Raw genomic sequence first — 16,599 nt, 5'->3', positions numbered from 1 at the left:
ACATTAATGTGTGGTGTGTTGATCATTTTACATTGATGTGTGGTGTGTTGATCATTTTACATTAATGTGTGGTGTGTTGATCATTTTACATTGATGTGTGGTATGTTGATCGTTTTACATTGATGTGTGGTGTGTCGATCATTTTACATTGATGTGTGGTGTGTTGATCGTTTTACATTGATGTATGGTGTGTCGAACGTTTTACATTGATGTGTGGTGTGTTGATCATTTTACATTGATGTGTGGTGTAGATCATTCTACATTGATGTGTGGTGTGTCGATCATTTTACATTGATATGTGGTGTGTCGATCGTTTTACATTGATGTGTGGTGTGTTGATCATTCTATACTGATGTGTGGTGTGTCGATCATTCGACATTGCTGTGTGGTGTGTCGATCATTCTACATTGATGTGTGGTGTGTCGATCGTTTTACATTGATGTGTGGTTTGTCGATCATTTTACATTGATGTGTGGTGTGTTGATCATTCTATACTGATGTGTGGTGTGTCGATCATTCTACATTGATGTGTGGTGTGTCGATCATTTTACATTGATGTGTGGTGTGTTGATCATTCTACATTGATGTGTGGTGTGTCGATCATTCTACATTGATGTGTGGTGTGTCGATCGTTTTACATTGATGTGTGGTTTGTCGATCATTTTACATTGATGTGTGCTGTGTTGATCATTCTATACTGATGTGTGGTGTGTCGATCATTCTACATTGATGTGTGGTGTGTCGATCATTTTACATTGATGTGTGGTGTGTTGATCATTCTACATTGATGTGTGGTGTGTCGATCATTTTACATTGATGTGTGGTGTGTCGATCATTTTACATTGATGTGTGGTGTGTCGATCATTTTACATTGATGTGTGGTGTGTTGATCATTCTATACTGATGTGTGGTGTGTCGATCATTCGACATTGATGTGTGGTGTGTCGATCATTCGACATTGATGTGTGGTGTGTCGATCATTCTACATTGATGTGTGGTGTGTCGATCATTTATCCAATGGATGGTTGGTTGTTTGTTTTACGGGACGTCAAGCATTTTCCACTCATATTTAGACGTCACCAGATGTAGACGAAATACCACAAATTAAGACATATGCTTAACACTCACGGCTGTAGTAGTAAGGGTTCATTAACGTTATAAGGCCTTTTGCGATACGGGAGCTCCATTGTTTGGGTCATACCCGAAAGACATAATATTCTCACTTTTAAATGCAGAGCAATTGGCAAAGGAGGAATAATTATCTATTTTTACGTCTAGGTTTAGATGCGGTCATGGCATGATCGGGACTGGAACTCACGATCTCCCGGTTACGAAGCGAATGCTCTACCACTGAGCTACCGTGACTGGTCTTTTTACAGGGGAGCTTGCTTTTAAAAAGAGATATATGGATATATAGGCCGAAGTGATTTTTAGTACTCTGTATAGATCATATGATCAGGAATAGTGTTCTTTTATTAGCTGACCTGTTTTTGTATTTTTGTGAAGGAGAATCTATTCAAGAGTGTATACACAAGAAGACGAATCTCTTGCTGTGACCTTCAACTCGATATTTTCATATGTCAATGTCGTTTTATCTATATCCGCTGTCCGCTAAATATCGTAAGAACCCTTTGCTTGACAAACATCAAACATGGTACACTGAAACATCATAAGGATTAGATGACCTTTATAAAATTTGGGTTCACATAGTTAAAGGTCAAGGGTCGAACTGGACATAGTAATATAATGTCTCCTATATATTAAAAGAATTTATTTATCTGCTTGATTGACACCAAAGTTGGTACAGATGTACACTGGTACATCATGAGGAGTAAATGAACCCTATTGATTTTAGATCACATGGTCAGTCCACTCTGGACATAGGAAGGTATTGTCTGCTCAATATCTTTGGTTCTACTATCAATTAAATGCATGCATGTGTATAACCCTTTTCAATTTTGCCCCATGAGGAGCGTATATGTTTTACAAACGTTATTTCGTTTCACGTTAGGATGACGTTGGTTATAAAGGTCTTAAATACGAGAATGGCAATCAGGCAAGCATCGTATCTAATGGAATGAGTAGTTCACTTAACGGAAAGAGATGGTATCCAGGATACAGCGAAATGGTACCAAACGACACGTGGCATCAGCAACCAATGAATACCGTCAGATAGTTCATTCCCAGGCCAAAATACGAACACATGTACATGCCTTTCATTCAATTTTCGGTCTTTGAATGCTATTGAATTGCAATTCATTGTACATTCTGGTTATTCAATATTCATCCTGGATTCTTTACACTGTCAATCCATTCCACATGTTCGTTATTAGTATCGATTCAATGTCAACTATGTAATTAACTCGAAATCTTAAAAAAAACAATATGTGCCAAATGTGTTTATTGAAGTTGTTTATATGTTTTTGTTGTGCAATAGCATATACTTGTATGTTTGATTAATTATGTATTTCTAACATGTACATATGTTTTTGTTTCTATTAAATTGAAATATGAGGCCACTGTCTGTATTTACTAATTTCCTTCTTTTTTTCGTTTTCCAATTCAAAATCTTGTTTAAACTCTTATCACCATGGTCTTTCTTCAAATGCTATTAACAGTTCCTTAAATCGTTCATTAAGGATAGTGTGTATATCGTATATATTTGCAATGTTTTCCGTCCCTTTGTGGTCAGTGACTTTCGTTGTAGTGGTCACTCACCCTTGTTTCGTACAGGATACCAAACAAGGACCGGGCTTCCTGTTATGTAAGAGCATGGTCTTCGTTTGATCAATTTCTGAACCGAGACAGGCTAATGTCATATAAGTTGATGCTACAGGAGTTTCTACAGTCACCTTTAAAATCATCATTTCGCAAATTCTATGGTCGTTATTACCTTATTTATAAATACATCATGTCATAAGGTTGAATCCAGTCTGATGCGTTTTAGACTAATGGTCTACATTTTTGGAGTTACTCCCCTTATACCGGAACTTGGGGGCTTGCTTACCATTTGCGGTCCTCAGCTTCACATAAACCGTGTATAGTACAGTTTACATGACCAAATTCTTTATTATGCAGAGTTTTAACAGGTTGTGTTATACCTATGATAATTATATAAAAAAATCTTTGACTTTCTAACAAGTGCATTCCATCAAATTGTAGTGCTGCGGAGGGGAAGGTTATAGCCATATCAGATGTTTATTTCTGTCCAAGTTATAATACAGATAACCTCAGAATTAATCTGTCAAAAACAAAAAACAAAACAAACAACAGACACCTGGAAATATACGCACGACAAAAGCATTAGATATAATCAGGCAGGGTGCATCGTTGGGAGTCGAAGAAGAGTCAGGTGATTTAACAATAATCACAATACAACAAATTCAAACCTCAAAATCCTAAATCGTGGAGAAAGGGGTTGAGGGTTCGTTCTTCAATTCAATCCATCGGTTAGAGTTTACATTTTTACTGTTTACTATTTTTAAAGGCGTAACAGCCTATCTAAAGATAATAACAAACTTTGCATGCAATGATAAAAGGGACAGGCCCCATGTTGCTACGTGTTTGATTATAATTGTTGTGTACATCGGAGCAATTAATATCATAGGATATCATATTCTAGATCTGACCTTAATTAAACAAAAATTTATTGCATCATATTCAACGCAGTTGGATATGTAGGCATTTGTGTGACAGGTGCGTGGTAATGAAATACAACGGTGACAAAGTTGAATTTGATATTTTTTCATATCGTTATCCTATTCTTTATAATCAAAACTATCATTTTGAATATTTGACGACTTCAAAAATATATGCTAGAAAAAGATCTTGCAAGAATTATGAAAACAATGGAGAACGAATCCAAAGAAAAGAAAATTTTATTTAGTCGAATTTATATGGCAGATGAAACATGTTATTTCATATAGTCTTTATCGGAATTAATGAGCATGGGGAAAAGGGAGATAAATAAAGTTTTATATTTTGTTTTGGATGCGAACTTTCTTAAATGCTATAAAATGTAATGATTAGTGTGCTTAATTGCTTCTTATATGGAATTTTTATCATTTTTATGATGAAAACCTCCATTGTCACTTTAAATAGACTTTATCAATCTGTTGGTTATTTTAGATTTCCACGACATGATCTCGTTTGATTACATGTATTTCTGATATTTGTATTCGGCAAGATATTAGGGAGATCCCAATGTCATTCTTGTTTAGGTTATCAGAGTTGTTGTATTTTTGATACTCGGGATCTCCCTACTATTAAGGGATATAAATAAGTTTTCAACTTCTACAATTTTCATTAATAAATAACAATTTTCAACCAACAATATGCATTTGGTTCTAAAGCTGCGGGACTGAAAAACATCCTGTTTCTTCAAACAGCATTTTGTATAATTATAAAAACGGAGAGCATAAATAGTATTGTTTGTTGTGCGTCTCTTCGAGAATATTTCACTCATACAAAACGTCATCAGCTTGAGGTGAAATGCGACTTTTTTTACTTACCGGTAAGCGTGGCGTTCGTGGTTTTAGCAGTGAGGGTTCTTTATCTTGCCAACACCTAACGTCACGTGGGACCTCTATTCCTAACGTCATATCTGAAACAGTCTTCCAATGACCGTCGCCTGGCGAAGGAATGTTCCACGTTTTATGTTTTTTCCCCTTTGCGCCCGGACCGAGAAGAGAACGTAGGCCTCTCATTTCCGAAGCGACCATCTTGAAAATATGTCAGCATTTTTGTTTTCCTTGTATCTTGATGATCTTCAGGATTTTCTTAATGCCTCTAATTTTGAAGGTTTACCATCTATATTTGAGATGTTTGAAAAGAAGTTGAATATGTTTTTCAAATTATTTGCTATTTTATATGCAGATGACAGTGTGCTGGTAGCAGAATCTGAAAAAGATTTAAAAAACCAATTACAAAGCTTCTATAAATACTGTAAAAAATGGAATCTAAAGATAAATATTGATAAATCTAAAATATCCATATTTAATAAAGGGAAGCAAAAAGAAAATTTGCAGTTTATATATGGTGATAGATTAATTGAAATAGTTAATTATTTGGGATTAAAACATTAAGTAAATCTGATTCATTTAAAATGGAAAAACAGAGAATAGTTTAAAAAGCAACAAAAGCATTATATGAAGTTTTGTAAAGAGGAAGATTACATAAGCTATCAGTACAGTGCCAACTTGATTTATTCAATAAGATTATACAACCTATGTTGTTATCCGGATGTAAAGTCTGGGTATTTTCCAATAATGCAATTAAAGAAAGATTTCATCTCAAGTTTTGCCAGCTTTTACTACATTTAAAACAATCCAAGCCAGAGTTCATGATATATGGTGAACTTGGTCGTTACCCCCATATAAATCCAAATTAAAACGCGCATGATATCCTACTAGTCAAAATTAATTAGTGGAAAAGAAACAAAGATTGCTGCTTTATAAATTAGGATTTATCACAAATCAAGAAATAAAAAGGAAAAACGATTGTATTGAAAGTATTAAAAATATATTTAACTCTTGTGGACTTTATAACATTTGGTTTTATCAAACCCCATGTAATGCAAGGTGGTTAAAGGCTGAAGTGAAACTAACATTAATTGATCATTTGAAACAAAATTGGCACTCTACGCTTCAAATTTCACCAATAGCTTTAAACTACCGAATTTATAAAGAAGAACTGAAATTTGAAGATTATCTTAATTTATCATGCATCAAATAAATGATGCGATTACATTTTGTACATTTCGAACATGCAATCACCATCTATCGATTGAAAGTGGGCGTCCGATTGAAAGTGGGCGTTGGATTAACATACCAAGTGAGGATAGAATATGTACATACTGTAATTTACAAGAGATTGAAGATGAATTTCATTTTGTACTCAACTGTGATGCAATACAAGAACAGAGATTGAAATTTTTATCACTTGAACAAATTAAATTTAAAAATATCTTTACTTTTAAACAAATCATGTCTAACAATAAATACGGGTTTTTTTTTTTAATATTTTATTTTATTTTATTAATTATTATTTTTTGTTGCTGAAAACTCTGTACTTTCATTAAGAAAATAAATAAAATGTGTTCCCCAACCCAGAGTGCCCATACTTCACATTAATAATAACACGTTGTTTTTTTCTAACTTGATAAATACTTTTTTACACGCATGTATTATTTACTAAATGTATCTGTAACAGCTTGATGTCTTTATATCTCTGTATACCATTGCATAATGGTGATAAGATCCAATAAATTGAATTAAATCTTAACAATGAAGGAAGAAACAAGTAGAAAATGAGTACTACTCTGCGTAACTAAATTCGCCGATTATTATACCAATGTTCCCCCTGCTTCCATTATTGTTGTGACTCGTATATCACACAAAACAAGAGATAAGAAAGTTGCTCCATTGATAAACTTTAATTACACGTAGACACCGCTGCATTGTCGAGATTTTAAGTAACAAACTACATAAATTGATGCCTGTATATTGAATGGATAAAATGGTTTTGTTGTTGTTGATAATTTGATGTTTTTGGCATTTGTACAATTTTAGTAAAATACGTTAATGTTTATGCTTTGTCATGCAAATCTGGTGAAGGTGTATCTCGTACCAGTAAACTTGTTCTCATTGATGAAAAGATTTCCTTTCCTATCTCAGATTATATCACTGTTCCTAGCGATACCTGCTGCAGGTGAAGTGCAGGTGTCTAAAACCAATACTATAGTGCTTTATTTAGATATTGTACCTGAAGGTGTCCCTAGTTAATTGATATCGTGAAGTCGAATCCGTTAAGTTACATTTGCTCGGAGCATGCATCTCATTCGGTGACTGTGCATATACTTAGTGACTGAGTTATTGTCAGATTCACGATAAGTTTTATCAAAGTTCCTGAGGAGGAAACATTTGTTCAGTATCAAACAAATGTACAAATTATAGACGATAAGGCAAGAATAAAAAAAAAATATATCAATTTTTGAATTCTTATCCATTATGATTATGGCTTTTATATATTATAACACATTTCGTTCTTCTAAAGCATATTCCCGATGTATATAATACTTTTATTTTCATAGATATCTTATCTAAAATCAATTATCTAAGAATTCAATTTTGAAAATACACGAGGGGATAAACTGCAACGTTTAACGCCAGTTGAGTATGCTTTTCATGAAGCGCGTGTATTTTCAAAATTGAAAATTTATCTTTTGTATTTACATTCTACATGTACCGGTACTTTCAATTTTGTAGGGAAATACACGTAATGACTTCGCCTCACCCTGGATGACTCCGTATTTCATCCCAAACTGACTGTGGTAATGATGTGTATCTGCTGTCCATCATGTCCTGTTAGAAAGTTTCCCTCTTAGAAATTCTACTTCGTCTCTAGGGAACGAGACGGGTCCATGTATAAGAATGAAGATTTCGATGATTTATCAGAGGTCTGACCTTTAGGTGGATTGATTGATTGAATCTTGTTTAACGTCCCTCTCCAGAATCTTTCACTCATATGGAGACGTCACCAAGACCGGTGAAGGGCTTCTATTCTAGGCCTACATGTATGTTCGGCGCTTACGGCCATTGAGAAATGAGGGTTCTTTAGCGTGCCACACCTACTGTGACATGGGACATCCGTTTTATTCACACCTGATGCAGAGCGTTTGGCGATGGAACTGTCACTACCTGGGTTTTTAAATCACTTAGGTCTGTCGCGGCCGGGATTCGAACCCCGACCTTCCGTGTGCGGGGCGAACGCTCTACCTGTAGACCATAGCGGCGGTGTGTATTTACAATATCTTGTTGTAGAATTAGAATATCACTGTTTCTGCTGAAGAAAAATAGCAGTAAATAATGTGTACATACTGTATAAGAATTTAAATCTGATGCCCATCATGTCCTATACATACCGTATAAGAATTTAAATCTGATGCCCAGTACTCGCAGGTGCGACGCATGTGACACTTGTAGGTCACGTGTACAGTATATTGAGGGTTAATTGTACATATATTTATGCTTACTCATTCCCCCTTAACATTTAAATCAAATAAAACCAAGAGCTACAGATTGGGTTGTAAAATGTCTGTTGATCAAAAGTTTGATTAATACTTCTCATAAAATAGATCCCAACATACAAAACATATAATCTTATGAATATCATTCCCAAAACAGTTACATGTAATCATCTTATAACAGAAGTGATTGAATAATTAATTGTATTAAACTATGGTAGAGAACTTAATTAGTGATTGAATAAGTGATTGTATTAAACTATGGTAGAGAACTTAATTAGTGTTTGAATAAGTGATTGTATTAAACTATTGTATTGAACTTAATTAGTGTATGAATAAATAATTGTATTAAACTATTGTAGTGAACTTCATTAGTGATTGAATAAGTAATTATATTAAACTATTGTATTGAACTGAAGTAGTGATTGAATAAGTAATTGTATTAAACTATTGTATTGATCTGAAGTAGTGATTGAATAAGTAATTATATTAAACTATTGTATTGATCTGAATTAGTGATTGAATAAGTAATTGTATTAAACTATTGTATTGATCTGAATTAGTGATTGAATAAGTAATTGTATTAACCTATTGTATTGAACTTAATTAGTGATTGAATAAGTAATTGTATTAAACTATTGTAGAGAACTGAATTGGTGATTGAATAAGTAATTGTATTAAACTATTGTAGAGAACTTAATTAGTGATTGAATAAGTAATTGTATTAAACTATTGTAGAGAACTGAATTAGTGTTTGAATAAGTAATTGTATTAAACTATTGTAGAGAACTTAATTAGTGATTGAATAAGTAATTGTATTAAACTATTGTAGAGAACTTAATTAGTGATGGAATAGGTAATTGTATTAAACTATTGTAGAGAACTGAATTGGTGATTGAATAAGTAATTGTATTAAACTATTGTAGAGAACTTAATTGGTGATTGGATAAGTAATTGTATTAAACTATTGTATTGAACTGAATTAGGAGTTTGGTGATGTTTGTTGACTTGAGATCTACCCAGTGCATAATTCACATATATACACTGTAGGGTCAGCATACAACATGTACATTGTTTGAGGGACAGCCCTGTGATAGCCCGCATAAGCTCCGCGACCAATAGCATGCACCTTACCAAGTCAAAAATTCCAAATAACATCGTAAATTGTTTATACAAGTACGGTGTACCAGATATCGGCAATCTGAGATGTAATTCACAAAATTATTATTATCACCGTGCCCTGCAAGTTTTAAGTCGTCAGAAAAGACTTTATAGGTTTTACTTGACTGGACCTTCATTGTGTGTCATTCCATAAAATGTTGTCAGGCATATCTAGATGTCCACCACATCCTGACCTTTACTATAAAATGTACCTACCGCACAGGCAGACTCACATGTAACCAACCCCCTCCCCCCAATTGTTTGGTTAATTCATATGGCTATATCGTGAAGCCGACGTTTATTTTACACGTACAATCTCATTTAAATCTCGGGAACTTTGAAAGGGAAGTCCCATACTGAAGCTCCCCAAACATGAATCATCTTCTGTAAAACGCATTTTTTTCATGAAAAGAGAAAAGAAGAAGAAGCTTAAAACAATTAAACATTTTAGAACTACATACATACAAAGGCACACGAATTAGAATATAAATCCGAAGTATACAATGATTATACATTTATTACGTATAATTATCATAACAATTCCTTTTTTCATTTTTTTTTACTGTGACAATTTTTATCATGTTAGAGGGCTCCACGTGCTTAACACAAGACTTCCGGTGACGTCTGCAGCGTACTACACATAATACAACTATCGACCTCTTCGTGACAATGTTTTAAATGGGTAGACTTGATCTATACAATCGATACAATGGACATTTACTCTCGAAAATAGGCAGGTGAAATAACTGAACTTATTTAATTATTAATCCAGCCAAATGCTGTTATTACATGTAGTACAACAATCTAACTCGATATAAGCAACGGTAAAAGTGAATATGGGTACAATGTAGGCCTGTATAGACACACAATAAAGTCCGGGATAAGATGTTTAAAAACATTAAGATATATATGCTTGTTTGTATTTATTTTAAGATGAGTAACTTCAGCATGTAACTGGGATCTCTCTGCCTTCAGTATCTCAAGGAATTCAATACTTCAACTTCTCACACTGGGGAGTATTGTTACAGTACGATATAGAATTACAAACCTTGCGAAAATAATTATAGAAAAAGATATGCTTTCGAACATCGAGCAACTACGATTAAATTTAAAAGTTTTGTTATTTTCTAATTGACCTTTATATTCAAAAGTTTAATGCAAAGTCCTTTTTGAACCCGTTGACCCATACTTTTCTCCATACATTTTATTTACACAGGGTAATTGAACACCTTCTGATCAGAAGTGTCTTTTCGAGCACTAATATGATTTATTATATATATATATATATATATATATATATATATATATATATATATATATAAAATTTATTTTAAGCTAAAACATGTGAACATATATTCCCCTTATATGTACATGTATCAGGGATGTCAACGAGTACTCGAATACACGACTATCGCCTGGTCATACTAATTATTGACTGATTTTTTCCTAGTCGAATACTCGTCAAAATAGCTTTTTAGTAATGTTACTTTATAAATTCTAAATGCTTCAGTATTTTTGTGAGTGAAAATCATGTAAGGGTAAAGTGAAACCGATTTCAATTCGTTCATGTACAATGTACAAATAAATCATTTGAGTTTGAATGTTGGTCTGTAAACATGCCTCCAAAATCCACTGTTTGGAGATATTTAAAAGTTAAAAAATAACATAAAGATTTTTCAATATGTTCAGAAATGCATTTTAGAAAGCAAAATATTTTAAAAATGCATTTAATATATGTGTGTTTGTTATGTATGTATGTTCTTATCCTGTTGAGTCGGTACTCTCAATTTGTTTTCTCTCCTGCTCTGTTGTACTTATTCGTTTTTCGTTCACTATTTGTATTTAATTTTTCTCTTTTGTATGTCGTTTAGTTCCCATTAACCATCCCACATTTCTATTTTGTTAGACTATTATTCATCAAGAAATCACACTCCTTATATAATCATTATATTTGGAATTACTTATTATACCGTTCCATATCTACATTGTAATTTCTTGTGTGCATAATTATGTGGACTTGTCCTTGTACCTTGAAGTAGAAGGCTTATATAGGCGTTGCCTGCTGCCTAATCCTTTTAAAAAATACTGTTTAAATAAAAAAAAAAAGCCCTCGAGTATTCGATCAGGCTATCCGATTAAAATTGACATTCCTAATATATATATATATATATATATATATATAGATATAGATATATATATATATATAAATGAAAAACCTCTTGGTTCACGTAAGGCATTCCATGTTATAGTAACTTTGAATATCAAAACTGTTTATGATTTATTTTTGTATTAATGAACAGATTTGAAGTGATTTATATCACTCCACTGATTAAGCAATGTATGCCCGTCGATGTTAATTTTGTTACAATTGTTTGCAAAATTATCAGGGAAAAAAAATCACAAATGTTCATTTGAATTTCAACCATGCAAATCTACAGGTGCATAAAGTTGATATCTTTATCAATGCTTCAAACGTTTTATAAGTATCCCTGCTTATCAGTGTACAGTATGTATATAGATATGTAACTTTCCATTTTTAATATATGTAAGTGGTTAAGATGTTCTGGGATTTCTTAAATAGGTAGCTTTTCAAATTGACAATTTCTCCAATGCAAAAGCAACAGCGACCTTTAGAAATGACAATTTCAGTGAGAGAAAAAACCCTTCATTTCTAATAACAAATTACAAGCAATGGCGGGAAACTGGTCTTCAATATCACCATGGTTTTGAAACATAAAATTGTAAGTTTGAAAAAAAAAATTCAAATCTCGAAGATTTAATTCTTTCCTTTGAGATCATATTAACCATGGCTATTTATATTTCTCGTAATGCAAATGTTGATGTTCGTCGAATGTTTGATCAAGAATATATTTTGACCATCTCTGAATAAGTATTTGATAAAGTATTTACAAATATATAAAAGACGTTTCCCAGGTGGTGTTTACCTTTAACCACCAGCTATCAAAAGTTCAAAATGTCACCAACTCTAAGCGAGAACATTTACGGACACATACGTTCGATATGCATTAATAATCATATTGTATCGCATTTTTGGTACCCTCTTTATTGGGTGCGATGAAATTGTGCTGCTGATGATAATCTATTTATTTCCCTAATATGTGTAAGCAGGAATGAAATATTAAAGAATACTTTTGGACATTAACTAAAGTCTGTCACGGGGTGCTTTTATATTCCTGTACAATCACATTTAACTATTGCGCAAAATTGAAAAACACCCGGTACGTGACTTGAAACTCTACTCTCTCATTAAAGGAACCAGTCATCGCTCAATGATGCGTATTCTCAAAATCGTGCCGTGGCGTCATGTAGTATACACAGAGTGAGTCTTACCGTAAGTCGTTAGACTCTTTTGTACTCGTCAGAGAAACCTCTTTATTTACAATGGTTTTTGACAGTTTTCACTCAGTGGACGATTAAACATACGCGGGTAATTTCGGAATTTTAAAGATATTTATAGAAGGTATAAATACCCTGCTACTCTGTTCCAATGGTTGACACTTGATCAGTGACCGGTACGTGAGAGAGAGAGAGAGAGAGGAATCAGAAGGGGGGAAAAAAATGAAATTTTGACCTGCAGAACAAAATAGTAAAAAAAAAAATTTTTTTTAAATTAAAGACCATCGCCTAATCATCGTACAGAAGTTACCTGTGACCAGACCGTGGTGTAATCGATTAAACCTCATCATCATAATGTACAATTTTCAAGTGTATCTAATTCCTTTGGTAAGCGTGTGTATTCTGCTGAATAATGTGCAGCAGTCCAATGGAACTACCCTGCCCATTCCTGCAAAAATGGACGGCGAAGAACTCGGTAAGTCGGAATATTTCCTTATCATTCTCAACTTGGAAACTACCCGGCTAGTCAACAGATCGATAAGTACAACAGTCTCATTATTTTGGATCGCGAGACAGTTCAATTCTTGTATCATTTTGAATAATTAACGTTCAATTAATTTTAGACCAAGGTTCTGCTGCAACAAATAGTACAATGTAATTTATAAAATTCGGTTTTTCTAATACAGTTTAAGAACGTCTGGTGTAAAATGTCGATATACAGGTACAGACCTGGCCATTTCATTAATGCCACGAATTATGCCGTAAGGCATTAAGTAAGAAAGATCTTTAACTGGATTACTTAATTAGGCTGGAAGGCTTTTTTTTTTTTTTTTTTTTTTATCTCCCAATGTTATGAACCGGGTATGATATATTGGAGAGCTTATCAACACCAGATTATTTACTAGAATAATACTAGTATCTGCGGGAATGTGACCTGCAAAGGCACTAAGTGTGAAAATTGCCAGGTCATCGCCGAAATCGGACCTGAAATTTGATTGAGATCTTAAGACATTTTAGATTTCTCCCTAGTGAAAAAATACATGCCAAATTGTTTTATAGAAGCATATCGGAGAAATACTTTTATTTTGATAGATACAATCTGAAGACAGATTTGCAGTCCTTCCCTCGCGGAATACAAACTCTAAAGTCATTCCCAACATACATATGTAATTCCTTTCATGAATCAGCCACAAAATAAGTTCACGTTTAATTACGTCATCTAATTTTATCTAAACAATAATCCGCCTGATTTTCATGTTGAAACTTTTCGTGTTCAATTGTTGACATTTCAATTTATTCCCTTTTTAAACATCCATTCAACAGTTCGTACAATGTTTATATATTAAATGGCCAAAGGCTAAAATTTGTTAAAGGGAAACCTTGTCAATGACACAATTGAATTCATTGAAGAAAAAGACTAGATCTACAATGATATACTACATCTACAGATTCAGTCCATAGATTTAAACAAGATATGTCGTTTTCTTAAAAGCTCTCTCTCTCTCTCTCTCTCTCTCTCTCTTTCTCTCTCTCTCTCTCTCTCTCTGACAAAACCAGGGATGTCTTCACAATACCTATGGGAGCTTGCACACATATGTTACATGTATTGTTATTGTAAAGGCAAAAAAGAAAGTACTAACTTAGTACCTATAGGATTACTTATAAAAGTTTATTGAATGTTTCCTTTCTAATTGTGACGAAATGTTTTATAAGAAAATAGCTAGTCCCCACTACATCTAACTATTTCATATTGTATAGGTCATGTTTATGGGAGGGAGAGTAGTTTTGTCCTAATAGTACACTTAATTCTGTGTTCATAATGTATGTCATGTACAAAAGATAGAAGTTTAACTGGATACGTTTCGGTGTTTTATTGAAGACGTGGTATATACGATTCCTCACATTTGCCCGACATTAATTTACAATAACTACACACCCCGTTCGAGTTAAATCTGCTCAGTAAAGTTTTAAACCTGTCCTTAATGAAGTTTTCACGCAAATCAAGTTTAATGATAGCCCTATTCTAATTCAAAGATATTCAAACGCGCCTTTTACTGAGTCAATTTCCTGTTGTCAGAGATAAGAGAATTTAATCCCCTGTTACTCATTGTCTTACAGGTGAAGTAATTGTTAGCTGGAAAGAGGAAGGTGAGCGCGTCCGACGCTCAACAGACGGTGTGTCAGTTCCCGCCAAAAATATCGCCGTCAGTTTCCAACTGAATGGTGGGGTAGTGGACCTTCATTTAACCAGAAACGATGAGGAGTCCGTGAATGTCCCCGTATACACAACAGATGGGAGAGGAGAAGTTATTAGACAGTATATACAGGAGAAATCTGTTAGTATAGTAATTAACCCTTAATTTTTCTAAAATAGTAAAAATAATATACAGGTGCCTTAAATAAGCTCACATTCATTTCAATGAACATGCTTTTCGAGGAGGTACAAAATTACCATAAACAAAAATAACAGCACTGCATATTGATGTTTTCCTCACAACTATATAAACACCAGTTACATGTATCAAACTTAGACTGAATGTATGTGCTTATCACTGCATTACACCTTTCTTTAAATCACATGGTCTCAACTTAGAACACATTGTATTCAATCGTTGTAGGAAAGTATCGATATTTTATGTATATGTATGTAATATTTTATGGGTATGAAAATGTCTTATTTTTAGAACGTGTTTCTCTACCAAGATATAAAGAAATTTGCAGCCTTCTACGTGGAGACAGTGGAGACCTCCTCGTGTATGGTAAGAGGGATGGTATCACTCAGCTTGTTTGTGTGACTAAACCATTTGTGAACAATCATTGGTTAGAAAAGGCAATCAAAAACTCATTTCGTAAGGAGATGCAAGCACGCAAACGGATAAATAGTATTTGAGATCTTTATGTTAAATCTCAAAAGGAAAATAAAAATGTATCTTACAATATCTCAAAATCTCATCGACTTTTTAAGCGATAAGATTTTTGAAGGGTATTTAGATATGTATCGTAAGCCAAGATTCTGTTTTTGATTTTGCCAACGGTACGTAAAAATGAGCAAATGTTAGTCTCGTGTGCAGAATTGTACTCCATGAGGGCTTTTTAAAGAATCGAGATTGTTTTACTTTTTTTTACTACTCGTATTTCCAAAATGTATTTTCAGTTTGGAAGCTTTGAAGACAAAGCAGAAGAATATTTTCTGGAACCAAAAGAAAGAAATTGTAGCAGGAAAACTTCACCGATGTTCAAAATATTGAAGGCCAAAACCTCACATATTGAATTTGCAGACAGCGTCATAATGGGTAATTTAACTGTGCAGTACTGGTGTGTTCTATCTTAATGTGTTTTCAAATTTTCGCGAATTGGGAAGATTCTAGTTAGTTTTAAAGCAATATAATGTGACAATTACGCTAAATGATTTTTCAAGTGGTTGCATTAAGATATACATATGTAATATGTATCTCTAAAGGTTTCTTAATTTTTTGCAATTAAAACGGAGAAGTGACTAGGAACAAGACACACGGTACCCAAAGTGTCATTTGAATAGAAGCGATAAGTAAGAAGCACTGTAAATGCCACGTGTTACATGTAATAGTTCTACATGTCAATTTCCTTTTCATAAACAGACAAGAAGCGTAATCTTACAGCTCTATCACAGAATATGGACACCATCAGAGAAAAAAGATCGACACCGGAATACAAAATAGAAACGCTTTTGATAATCGACTACTCTATATACAACTAGTAAGTAGTTCCAGTCTTGACATTTTAGATTAATATACAAATAAGAGAATTAGTTTGCCTTTTGAGTTGCTTTCAAGTTCTGTTTTTAGTTTTTGATTTCTTAAGAGTATGTAAATACATATAATGTCAAATATTGCATGTGAGTATAGACATGTAGAACCCTCAATCCCAACCCTCTCTCATTATTGCTAGGAATGTGCGTAGGATAAATGATGAAAAAAAACCTTGTAAGTGAACTATTAATATTTGTTATACGACAACTATGATCCGTATACATGATGTTTTGTTGTTTTACCCCTTTATAAAGTCACTCGTTTATCGTT

At 33.4% G+C, this 16,599-nt stretch overlaps 2 protein-coding genes across 2 annotated transcripts in view; both read left to right on the top strand.

The window, feature by feature from the left end:
- Positions 1 to 2,515, top strand: part of LOC125678983 (uncharacterized) — a 54,944-nt gene extending 52,429 nt beyond the window's left edge. The window contains exon 44 of the mRNA XM_056156654.1: positions 2,012 to 2,515. Coding sequence (XP_056012629.1) covers positions 2,012 to 2,176 — 165 coding nt within the window. The 3' untranslated portion in view covers positions 2,177 to 2,515. The remainder of the gene's footprint in view (positions 1 to 2,011) is intronic.
- A 10,010-nt stretch (positions 2,516 to 12,525) lies between these two features.
- LOC125678703 (serine-rich adhesin for platelets-like) overlaps positions 12,526 to 16,599 on the top strand; it is a 51,122-nt gene continuing 47,048 nt past the window's right edge. Inside the window, 5 exon segments of the mRNA XM_056156653.1 lie at positions 12,526 to 13,016; positions 14,660 to 14,877; positions 15,226 to 15,300; positions 15,696 to 15,834; positions 16,159 to 16,276. Of these exon segments, the coding sequence (XP_056012628.1) occupies positions 12,896 to 13,016; positions 14,660 to 14,877; positions 15,226 to 15,300; positions 15,696 to 15,834; positions 16,159 to 16,276 (671 nt within the window). The 5' untranslated portion in view covers positions 12,526 to 12,895.

The sequence above is a fragment of the Ostrea edulis genome, chromosome 2 (assembly GCF_947568905.1).
Source record: "Ostrea edulis chromosome 2, xbOstEdul1.1, whole genome shotgun sequence".
In the NCBI taxonomy this organism is placed as follows: Eukaryota; Metazoa; Mollusca; class Bivalvia; order Ostreida; family Ostreidae; genus Ostrea; species Ostrea edulis.
Note: the sequence above shows the minus strand (reverse complement) of the source record. Positions and strands in the feature narration are given on the sequence as shown.